Source organism: Pimephales promelas, chromosome 22 (assembly GCF_988280905.1).
Source record: "Pimephales promelas chromosome 22, fPimPro1.hap1.1, whole genome shotgun sequence".
Lineage (NCBI taxonomy): Eukaryota > Metazoa > Chordata > Actinopteri > Cypriniformes > Leuciscidae > Pimephales > Pimephales promelas.
Window position 1 is genome coordinate 27809608 of NC_142790.1, and position 12377 is coordinate 27821984.

General features: G+C 34.9%; 1 protein-coding gene across 3 annotated transcripts in view; it reads right to left on the reverse strand.

Moving 5' to 3' along the window:
- katnip (katanin interacting protein) overlaps positions 1–12101 on the reverse strand; it is a 27649-nt gene extending 15548 nt beyond the window's left edge. The window contains exons 1-13 of one of the 3 annotated variants that reach the window (XM_039684497.2): positions 11977–12101; positions 9975–10060; positions 8414–8592; positions 8240–8337; positions 8020–8121; positions 6507–6566; positions 6185–6404; positions 5874–6002; positions 4716–4885; positions 4540–4616; positions 3773–3860; positions 2036–2245; positions 1811–1948 (exon numbers count right to left, since the gene is read on the reverse strand). In XM_039684497.2, coding sequence (XP_039540431.2) covers positions 1811–1948; positions 2036–2245; positions 3773–3860; positions 4540–4616; positions 4716–4885; positions 5874–6002; positions 6185–6404; positions 6507–6566; positions 8020–8121; positions 8240–8337; positions 8414–8592; positions 9975–10060; positions 11977–11988 — 1569 coding nt within the window. In that variant the 5' untranslated portion in view covers positions 11989–12101. Of the gene's footprint in view, positions 1–1810; positions 1949–2035; positions 2246–3772; positions 3861–4539; positions 4617–4715; positions 4886–5873; positions 6003–6184; positions 6405–6506; positions 6609–8019; positions 8122–8239; positions 8338–8413; positions 8593–9974; positions 10061–11976 lie in introns of all 3 variants that reach the window. The other 2 variants (XM_039684496.2, XM_039684495.2) reach the window with 2 other exon arrangements.
- Positions 12102–12377: the final 276 nt, after the last annotated feature.

A 12377-nucleotide genomic window follows, 5' to 3' on the forward strand; every position in this document is an offset into this window, starting at 1 on the left:
CTGTCAGAACAAACACATGCATATTCAAATGGATCACTAGATGTGAGTGTTACCAATGTGCATATAATTTATCTATAATTATTACAATATTCACACCATTACTGGGGAAGAACATGTTTGTTAGACCTCAGTAATGAATGTAAATATAACTCCACAGAAAAGCTACCTTTTAACTTAGGGCAGCGTGAAATCTGTTTTAAGTCGTAAAACGTGAACAACTTAATCAATCTTGGAAGATGTAATTAAATTCAAATATAACAATGTACTATTACTATGTACTATGAAAATAAATGTTTTTTAAAATAAGAAATTGTATTCTGAATTTTTATGGAAATTGCAATTTCAACAGAAATTAAATCAAACTAAATATATTGGTTGGTTATATTACGTTCCTTTATTATTACTTTGATTAGTACAATTTACAGTACTATATATATACAGTATATATATATATATATATATATATATATATATAGATAGATAGATAGATAGATAGATAGATAGATAGATAGATAGATAGATAGATAGATAGATAGATAGATAGATAGATAGATAGATAGATAGATAGATAGATAAAGACAGATAGACAGACGGATAGACGGATAGATAGATAGATAGTTGGTTAGATAGTTAGATAGATAGATAGATAGATAAAGACAGATAGACAGACAGACAGATAGACGGATAGATAGATAGATAGATAGATAGATAGATAGATAGATAGATAGATAGATAAATAGATAGGTAGATGGATAGACAGATAGATAGATAGACAGACAGACAGATAGATAAATAGATAGGTAGGTAGGTAGGTAGGTAGGTAGATAGATACAAAGATAGATAGATACAAAGATAGATAGATAGATAGATAGATAGATAGATAGATAGATAGATAGATAGATAGATAGATAGATAGATAGATAGTCAGATAGATAGATAGATAGATAGATAGATAGATAGATAGATAGATAGATAGATAGATAGATAGATAGATAGATAGATAGATAGATAGATAGATAGAGTAAACCAGTAAACTATAGTTGATACAGCAGACTAGAAGGGCATCTTTACATCAAGAATTAGACTGTCTCACACACACACACACACACACATTCTCTCACACACTGACACCAGTCACACCGTACCGTTGAATCTCTCTGGATCTGTTCATCAGTGAACGTGTAAAGAGACGTTGAAGCTTCAGTGCCGTAGACGAGTGCAGTGATCAGACTGACGGAGCGCTGGTGTGGGGGAGATAAACTCAGCTAATCCCTACAGCTAATCTCCAACTGTTCTACATACACACACACACACACACACAGCACTCGTCTACTGCCTATGATGATGTTTTGACTAGCTGAGAACTCATGAGGAGCTTATGAAGAAACAGGAAGCACGACTGTTACGAGAAAAAACAGCCTTGCTTGAGCATTGTGTTCTTTTAAGGGTTGCATCATGTGACATTAAGTCCCGTTTCTTGCTCGTTTACACGTCTTTGGTCCGTTTGGAAGCAAACCGTGACCCACCTTTTTCGTGTGCTTGTTTGTGGCACACCTGGGTCCAGATGGCAGAATTCACACTTATTCAAATGAACCGCACTAACAGAGCAATCTCACCAGAGTTTATTATTATAACCAAACGTGCCGAGTGTGAACACACCCTTGAACAACAAAACCGGCTGCTCACTGATGTGTGGACCGGGTGTTTTCTCAGCACAGAATGTTCTCGATGACAAAGACTGAATTGATCGTGCTTTTAATAAACACTCTTATAGAGTTGTATCTTCCTGTTCTGGGTGTGTGTCACTCACATTAATGCTGTGGTTATAATTCCAAATTCTGATGCGAGAGATGTTGAACCCCGGGGATCGTTCCACATTCCTGATGATAAAATACAGCTGGACCGGCGGGTGGAACGCACACGTCCACATGTGACGCACTTTTGTGGTCTAAACAGATACAGACCACATGCTAATTAGAATGCATCAATTATTATTAATTGGCGGGCGACAGTAGTGAAGTACACACATGCTTACTTTAGTTTTCCCGTTGACGAGGGCAGAGAGATTCCCGGGCTGGTCCGTGTTTCGAATGTCCAGGTCATGTGGAGACACGTAGAGTTTTTGGCCTTGAGGACAGAAGAACTGAACTTCTGTGAGGCCGACCTGACCCGGGTGACCCCAGTTTGACAAGATCTCCATGGTTACATAAAGAGTGGGCGTCACCTGCAGAGAGACGTCCTTCTGCTGTCATGGAAATAAAGAACGTATGATTCAAACTCAACGGTAAACGCTGGAGATTCGTTCTTCCACACACTCGTGAATGCTTTCATTATAATTAACATATTTTTATAAAAAAAAAATTTTTTTTTGCTTCATGTTTTTATATTGGCATTTTTAAGCTACTTGTGAGTTCATTCAGTAAAAAAAAATTGTTGCTTTTGCAGTAAACAATTTGGATGTAATTTCTAACAATAGCTGCTTTATCCAGATCATGTATTTTTAACAGGAGGGACCACAAAAAAACAAAACAAAAAATAAATAAATAAATAAAAAAATTGAGCAAAAAAATAAAACATTTTTTATTAAAAAATGCTATTATTTCTTTAAAAAAAATATAATTATTTATATAATTAATAATATAATTAATATAATTAATTAATATCGGGCTTGGCGATATCCATCTACATATCCAGATCTATACCCCAGTCGCACAGTTGCACTTTCTAGATAGAGATTTTATGCAATGGGATGAGTTTTAATATATTTTTTTATTTTATTCTATGAGTGTTTATGAAAGTGAGTGTTGTTTTTACACAAGCAAATTTGGTTGTATGGTTCTACTGTACAATGACAATTAAAGTCTATTCTATTTTATTCTATATTAGGGCTGTCAAAGGATAACAAATATTAAATCGTGATTAATCACACCCTACTGTACAATTAATCGCATACTTATCGTGAATTTAAACATATATCTGGTTAAATACATTTATTTAGTCATCATTTGCTATATCCAGGAAAGTAAACCATCAGATTTAAGGATTATTCTTAAAAAAGGACACTTGGAGACTCCAAAAGGACACCAAATAAACAAATAATATAAGGAGTCCATAATTCCTAAATTTATACACACGAAAGCGCCAATGAAAAAAAATAACATTACAGAACAAAACTTTTCAGAATTCTCTGTACAGTGCAACAACAAACAGCTTGCTTACATTTTAAACACTCTGCTCACATACACATACAAAAACAAATGCTTGCTACTGTATGACATCATCACTTCGTCTTAACCTTGATTACAATCCGCATCCATCTAAACTTTGCTATCGCGACGCCGGTTCGCTTTATCCAGACGATAATTGTAGTTTGTGTATCATGTGTTTTGACGTTCGGTTCAGTCTGATGCGTGAGGGCTCGTGCTCTTCAGAAACAATCACAGAATATGACAGAGCTCGTGTTTTAAAGCGAAACACACACTGGAATGAATAATTCACTGAAAACTGGACACGAGTCTCTCTGTAATAAGCCTGGACTTCTAAGATCATGTAACTGCGTGACGTAAATTACATTAATGACCTCAGTTGCACGGGCTTTAGGAATGGATTTGTGTTAAACAATTTTAATGCGTTAAAGATTTTGCGTCAACACACCTATTTATATATGAACATCTTTAGCTATCAGTTGGTCCACCTTGGTCAAGCTGGTTAGAGCAGGTAAAATAATGACCATGGTCCAGATCAGATTAAATGAGATATGAGATGAACTCACAGGAAGAGTGAAGCTGCTGCCGTCAGTGAGGTCAGACTGATCGTCAGCATCGATCCTCTCCAGAGCCTTTAACAAACACTTCTGCTGCCTGACAGACACATAGAGGATGCAAAGTAAAAGAATAAAACAAAAACAAACCATTAGAACCATTTAGTTGCATTCTGCTGCTGGTTTATTGCCATTTTTTAATTGTTAAATTACACTACTTTTCAAATGATTGGGGTGAGTAAGACGGTTTTTTGTTTAATGAAATCAGTAAGGATTTAAATGAATCCAATCTGTCAGTAAACACATTTATAATGTTACAAAAGATTTATATTTCAAATATACACTGCACTTGTTTCTTGCACAGCAAATAATCATATTTGAGAGGTTTCTGGAGGATCATGTGACACTGAAGACTGGAGTAATGATGCTGAAAATTCAGCTTTACCATCACGGAATAAATAAATAAATAATTACATTGAAAAAAGTTATTTTAAACTGTAATAATATTTAACTTTATGACTGTTTTTACATTACAAATCTTACCAACTCAATCTTTTGAACGGTAGTATATTTAGATTTAGATTAAATGCTGTCAGTCACACATATTGAGGTGCCAGATAAATATCTCTGGGTATTTTTAATTACACCAACAGATATTGCCCCCCTAAATAGATTCAAATTAGCAAATAGCAGCTTTTTGTTACTTCAAGTAACTTAACTAACTAAAATCTAGTTTCACAATACTGATGTCTGTTGTGTGTGTATGCTGTAATGTATACCTGGGTTCCATGAGAGCGATTCTCCGCATAGCTCTGTTAACCCGATATTGATCATCATCATCATCATCTTCCTCTGCCTTAAAAATATGCAGACAGTCATCTTAGCTAGGATATATTATCTATCATTAACATATGAATATAAGAAGCCATTGCAGAGTTGTGTGCTGTGAGTGTACCGGTGTGTGTTGGGTCGTCCTCCTCTCCTGTTCTCTCTGCCGGTGTGTTTCCAGGGGTGTGTTTTCTCTCTGCAGGGCCTGAAACACACCGACAGCCGTCTCGTCTGGATCTCTCTGCTCCTGCACCTTACGAGCCGCAGACAGGGGGCGCTCGACGCGACTGCACGACCCTACAGGACAACAAATCAGATTCTGTGCATTGATTCCAATAGTTACGCATCAACATGCTATTAAACTAATGCTGCAATACTTTAGTGAAGAGATGACCAATATGGGGGAAAAATTTATTAGAAAACAAAAAATCTCCAGATTTATGAGGCTGCACAATTTGGCAATGTTGTTGTGATCATATAGATCAATATTACTATAATATAACATAACATAATATAATATAATATATTAATATACATGCATATATATTTAAGAAAAAATAATATAATATAATATAATATTAAAAATTCTAAATAAAACATTCATCAAAACAAAGAAATATTACTTTTGAAATATTTAACTGTAGGGTTAGGGTAAAAAAGTAAAAAAAAAATATTTCAATATTTACGACAAATAAAATAATAATTGTGTTAATGTGTTAATAGTTGTGTTAATTATGGAAGCAACTAGGGCTATGCAATGATTAATCGCGACTAATCGCATCCAAAATAAAAGTTTGTGTTTATAAATAAAATGTGTCTGTAATGTGTATAACTATTTTTAATATATAAATACACACACATGCATGTATATTTAAGAAAAAAATAATATAATATAATATAAAAAATTAATCAAAACAAAGAAATATTACTTTTGAAATATTTAACTGTAGGGTTAGGGTAAAAAAGTAAAAAAAAAAATATTTCAATATTTACGACAAATAAAAATAATTATTATTATTTTGTAAAACTAAATGTATGGCTGTCTTAATGTCCCTTCTTTAATAAACCCTAAACACACATAAATATTTGTTAAAATATTCAATTTAAATAATAATAAATAAAACTATTTTTATTAATAATTAGTGTCACTGAATGAATTGTATTAAATCTAAATCTCTCGGACATCTGTTTGCTGCCAAGCGGCCCACACCTTATATCCACATTTGACTTTAATTTGTTAATGTTTGCAAGCATACACTGATGAGTAAGTGTGAGTGGCGCTTACGTGACATCGCCTGTGTACTTTCACACACTCTCTCGGTCGGTCTCCTCACGGTCACTGGTTTGGTAGGGATGTACGACTCCACGTTGTCCTTTCTTTTAGCGGAAAGAGAGTGTACGATCTTTCGTTCGCCTGCACACAAAAATTCATTGAAAACTTCATTTTGTTTCAAAATGTTGTGTTTATCTATCAATACAATTAAACAATAATAATCGTTTTAAATTTAAATTATCAAACAAAACAAGAAATATCACTGTTGTAATAACACTATTGGAATGTTTAATAAAAATAACACTCCTGCCAGAAATCATCACCTTGTGAGGAGGGGCCAAATTCCAGCATGATGAGGTCACCATGTCCGAGCTGCTTGTTGATTGGCTGGCTTGTGTGTTGGACAGGAAGTGTGAGGTCAGAAAGGCTTTCGCTGCTCTCCTCTCTCTCGATCTGTTCTTCAATACAGTCCTCCTCCGACTCCTCTCCGGCTGAGTCTCGAGTGCTGCGCCGGACCCTCTCCTCCAGACTGCGACGCAGGGCCTGAAACACACTGACGCTAGTCAAGCACTGTAGGCAGACAAACAAACTAGATCAATGACGAAAACATCTTCAAAGGCTGAGTGTGTGACATTTGCTCCTGACCTTGACCTGGTCAGGATTCAGAAGCACTCTGTGGACCGGCTCCGGCTCACTGCGCGACCTCTGAGCGAGGGAATGAGACGCTTTACTGCTTTCATGAGCAGACTGAGAGAGAAACACACGGTGAATACAACAACCAATGCTTTTACAAATGGAAAAATGTTCAGAAAAGAACTGTGCTGTATGTATAACAGACAATGTACGCTAGTTTTCTTTATGCGTGTAATACTGGGATAACACACCACTTTTGCCCACATGTACCAGGGCACGTTGTGTCAATGCACTCCGCTAGTTTAAATGCTCATTATTTGTTGATTACAAATGCGAAATTACTATATTAATGCAGATGTGTGACAGAATTACTACATACAGCAGCAGCCAAAAGGGGTGAAAAAGGGGATATTTGTTTTTAATTACCCAACAATTTCAATGAAACCATTAAATATTAGTGCTGGGCAACGATTAATCGCATCCATAATAAAAGATTGTGTATAATATATGTGTGTGCACTGCATATAATTATTTTGTATATATAAATACACACACATGCATGTATGTATTTAAGAAAAATTAGTTATTTAAATATAAAATGTTAATATTTATATATAGTATAAATATACATACAATTGAATATATACATGCACATATTTTATGTAAACACAAACTTTTATTTTGGATGTGATTAATCGTTGCCCAGCACTATTAAATATAAATATATATAACGTTTAACAAATTTGTAATCATATTTTAATGACGGGTAAAGATGTCAATTTTCCATGGCCGGACACTATGACATTACTAAAAAATTATTCACATCAATAATGACAGCAAAATAGTTGACTACATTAATTCACCTCAAAATATTGAAATATAGTTGTTTTATGACTCGCAGCGGTCAAGTGGAGCTTAGAAGTTGTGTTAATTATGGAAGCAACTAGGGCTGTGCAATGACAAAATAAAAGTTTGTGTTTAAATAATATATGTGTTTGTAGTGTGCATAACTATTTTGAATATATAAATACACACACATGCATGTATATATTTAGGAAAAATATGTTGTCAATATATCAAATATTTATACATCATATTAATTCTGTATAAATATATATATACACATGCAAATATTTCTTAAATATATGAAGAGTTCAGATGCAAAAGCCTCTAAATGCCATTTGAAATTTTCTTCTTTAATGATGATTTTTATCAAACTTGTATATTTAAGTTCAGTAATTTCACTTAAATAACAATTAATAGGTAATTATCATTGTCATTTAAGTGAAATTACTGAACTTAAATATACAAGCTTGATAAAAATGATCATTTTTGAAGAAAATTTCAAATGGCACTTAGAGGCTTTTGCATCTGAACTCTTCATATATACATGCATGAGTGTGTATTTATATATATACAAAACAGTTTTACATACCACACACACATATATTATGTAAACACAAACTATGAGACAAACAAAGCCCTATGAAAAATGTCATATTCATAGACACACACATATTCTCACCTCCATATCCACGGTGTCGTCCGGCTCAAAGTCATCGGAGTATCTGGGCTCCGCTGAAATCTTCTCTTTACTTCCTCTCTCAGTGCAGATGTACACAGATTCCTATAGTAACGTGCACACAGTTCAGGAAGGAGAAGGGAAAAGCACATCTCGGGTGGGATGAGTGTTCGGGGTTTGTTTAAATCAGAGATGTAGTGAACCGCACTGGTCAGGGCATTACCTGCACCCATCGGCGTCTGTGTGTTTTCTCAGGTGCCGTGTGGCTCCTCTGTGCCTGTCGATCTGGTTCAAACTCCTCCGCACTCGCTCTGGAGGAATCTGTGTGAACACACACACTGGATGTCATTGGGTAGGTCACATGACGCCTCCGCTCATGCTTCAGTGTGTGGTTTACCTGCAGTGCGTGTGTTCCTGTGTGTCGGTGGATGGGCCGCGTCTAAAGGCTGTGTGCTTCTCCTGCTGGATCTGTGGTGTGTGTTGATGTGAGCGCCGTTGATGTACAGATTGAAGCCCTGCTCTAAAATCTCCAACTCCTCCTGACGGGGATCTTTCCTCTGCAGTCTTCTCAACGCCCTGACGGAGAACATCACACATGACACTGTTTCTAACTAGTCAGGTGACAAATTATTCTTTCTGAACTCTTCATGCTGTTCATGTAATTCACACTACATTTAACCCACACTGTCCCTATTGGATCAGCAATGAATCGTACATTTATGATGACACGCGTGTGATTATGTCTCACAAACTTAAACATTTGTTTTCCCGTGACATGACTGTGCGTTTTGTAAATTTTGATACAATTTTCTTAGTTTTTGATACAAAAATGAGTTTCTTGTGTTCACGAACTAAGGCTGCATTTATTTGATCAAAATACTGTACAATTAACAGTAAAACTGTGAAATATTACTACAACTGTTTTCTATTGGAATATCTAGGAAAATGTAATTTATTCCTGTGATTAAAGCTGTATTTTCAGCATCATTACTCCAGTCTTCAGAAATCACTCTGATATGAGGATCTGATGCTCAAGAATATTTCTTATTATTATTATTAATGTTGAAAACAGTTGTGCTGCTTCATATTTTTGAGGAAACTGTGATACATTTATTTTTTCAGGTTTCTTTGGTGAGTAGAAAGTTTAAATAAGAGCATTTACTTGAAATAGAAATCTTTTGTAAAATTATAAATGCCTTTATTGCCATTTTTGTACATCCTTATTGAATTAAACCATCAATTTTCTTAAAAATATCTTACTGACCATTTTTTTGCAGCAAAAGATTTAATGATTTTATTGGCATTTTCTGTATAATTATTACAACCGTATAATTCACAGCTATTGTTACACATTTTCTAGATAAAAAAAACCCTTAACATTTGAGAGAGAAAAATCAGAGAGAATATTAATTAAATCATTTTAATTAAAAACTTAGAGATAAAATGTATCATTTGTTGGTGTTGGAACAAGTGCAAATGTCCGCAGATAAGTAGAAATCTGAATAACTGGAGAAACTAGACAAACTTATTGTTGAACCCTGCCGTATGTTTTTAGTAGGTTTAATATAGTAATGAATCTAATAGTATTAGTCTTAAATTAAATATAAATTTTAACGTGCAGATTAAACAAGCTGAGATTTGAATGTGTACCAACAGAGGATTGTGTTTTCTGAAGATCTCGTTTCACTGGCAGTTTGATATTTACTAGCAGCTGAGTTTAACACTACACGTCATTTAACGTTACAAATTTCCATGGTCAGTTGGAATTTCACTCTAGCAGGTTTTCAGCCAATCAGAGCAGCTCATTAGCGCGTCCAATCATGTAGAACGTCACATGGCTGAGCGGCGTCTGCGCTCGTAACTGAAGCCATATCACTCAACCTGAGCTCACACAGTTAACCTATTTTTGTGTTATCTGACCTGTGTTTGTACATTTGTGTCCGGGTGTGTCATCAAACCTGTTTTTGTGCTGAAGGTCGATTAAATATTCATCCAGCTTCTCCTCAGCGGAGGACAGCTTTCCTCCCCTGCTCCTCTTGAGCTCCTGCACACAACACACACACACGCTCTCAGTCAATCTCAACGTATGATCATCAACACCAGACGCACGGACAGAGAGAGACAGAGGGATGGGATGGGAATCATCCTGGTTTTATTTAACCATTATTTTCATTTCACTGCCAATTAAAGATTTTTGTCTCGTTTTCTATTACAAACATCTCAATATTCTTAAATCAAGATACATTTCATTTTTGATATATTTTTCAGAAAAAAACTTCAGATCTTATGCAAAAAAAAAAACTTTTTTTTTTTTTTTCCTCATTGGCAGATGTTTTTGATGCGGCATAAACTACATTGATACATTTTTCAGAAAACAAGACTTAATATCTTTTAAAAAAAGTATTTTCTATTTTTCCTCTTAAAGTAGTTGTATCTTGATGTAAAAGTTTTTAAAAAAAACTGACAAAAAGACTAAGAAAATAGTTTTTGGAGAGTTTGACGAAGCAAACCCCTAACCATATGCTAAACAAAACATTAATATATTACAATATCCATGACTACATACTCCAATTATGAATTTATGAACTATGATTCTTGAGTGAACGAGTCATTTAAATGACACTGGTCATGCTGCAACCGGCGGGGAAACACATGAGAGAGACAGACAGAAAGAAGACAGATGTGATAGTCAGGATGACTCTTACAGAATCGCCACTGCTTTTCAATCACAGCATCTGGACACTTGAGAGGAGAGTGAAAAAAGAAGAGAAGAAGGGAAAACACAGGGAAGAGAAGGAAACCAAGTGTAAATTAGATTTAATTCAACAAACCAAAGAGATTTTGATTGAAAAGAACATTATTTCAATATGCAGCTTGTGTGTTTGTGTGTCAGGTGTTCACATCACAATTCAGCAATGTAAATCTGTGTAAAATCAGTGTACTGGTGCGGTAACATGACCAAACCTACTTGTGCTGAATCACCCTGAGTTTTTAGCATGAATTATATATTTGGAGCAGGAAAGCTGCAAGAACTCATTTCAAATACCTTGTTTTATAGCTGTAAGGACAAAAAATTAATATTATTATTAATTGAAACACATTTGTCCATCAATGCCTGGCACTATAATATAATATATACATTCATAAAATAACTATTGAGCTGTCAGAAAACAAAAATGTTTATTACAGATAAGTCCGAAATAACAGTTATTAAGTGTTATTTTAGCATCACTGAGATACAATATATCACTGAGTTTATATATATATATATATATAAATTTTAGTATAGAGTTTAACTAGCTGAAATAAAAAAATATATAAATTTTTCGAATGTAAAATTTTTAAAAATTATATAAATATGTTAACATTCATTTATTTATTTAATGGTTTTAGTTTATTATAATATCGTTGGTCAGAACATTGTTTATTTTCAGTGTTCCTGCATGAAAATAAAATGGAAAGGCAGAAACTGCTAAAAGAACTCAGACAGAACAGATCTCAATCATACTAGAGTTAAGACACACTAGTTAACACTACATAACTTAAACAGATGGAAGAGTAACTAATTAACAACACTATGACTTTAAATACAGTGAGTTACCTCTGCTGATTGTGTATACTCGACTATGAGTGTTTATACAGACCTATAATTAATGTTTAATAATCATGCTTTGATAATGTAAAGCTTTTGTTTTCACCAGATTTCAAAGCTTTTATTGAACCAGAATCAAATACTGTATTTGCTAACCTTCGACTTCACCCTGACATCACACTGTACAGATTGATCACACAGATGTTATACACATGCATGCTGAAAACTAACGTTAGCCTCTCTGCTAGCAGCACACACAAACTCCCTCCGCCATTAAACTGCACGTCAAAAAACATAATATTCACTCCGGTATTGATTAATAAACACCCTGAAATAAACAAGTTGGATAATAAAAGCTGTCAACTTACAGTCCATGACATTTCTCAGCTGAAATCGCCTTTCTGTTTGCTAGACTGTCACTGAGCATCGGTGTTGTTGAGCTCAGTGAGGACTGGTAACCAGGAGAGACGTTGACCAATCACAGCGCGTCCTCTGAACGCAGACCCCGCCCCTACACGATCACAGCTGGCTAGAGGCGTTGAAAAACAGGCCCGCCCACACAGCGGTGCTGTCCAATCACAACACGGAATCTCATTAGAAGACCCGCCGACGCGGCTGTTGAGGCCAACGTAAAGTGCTTGTTCAATAATGTGCAACTATCAGCAGTCAGTCACTTTTTTTTACGGTGTTCTTGGATAAAATTGAAAGGATGGAGCTTTGAAGAACGCAAATAAAGAGCTAAAGTTTGCCTTTTGTTCATGGAAGAACG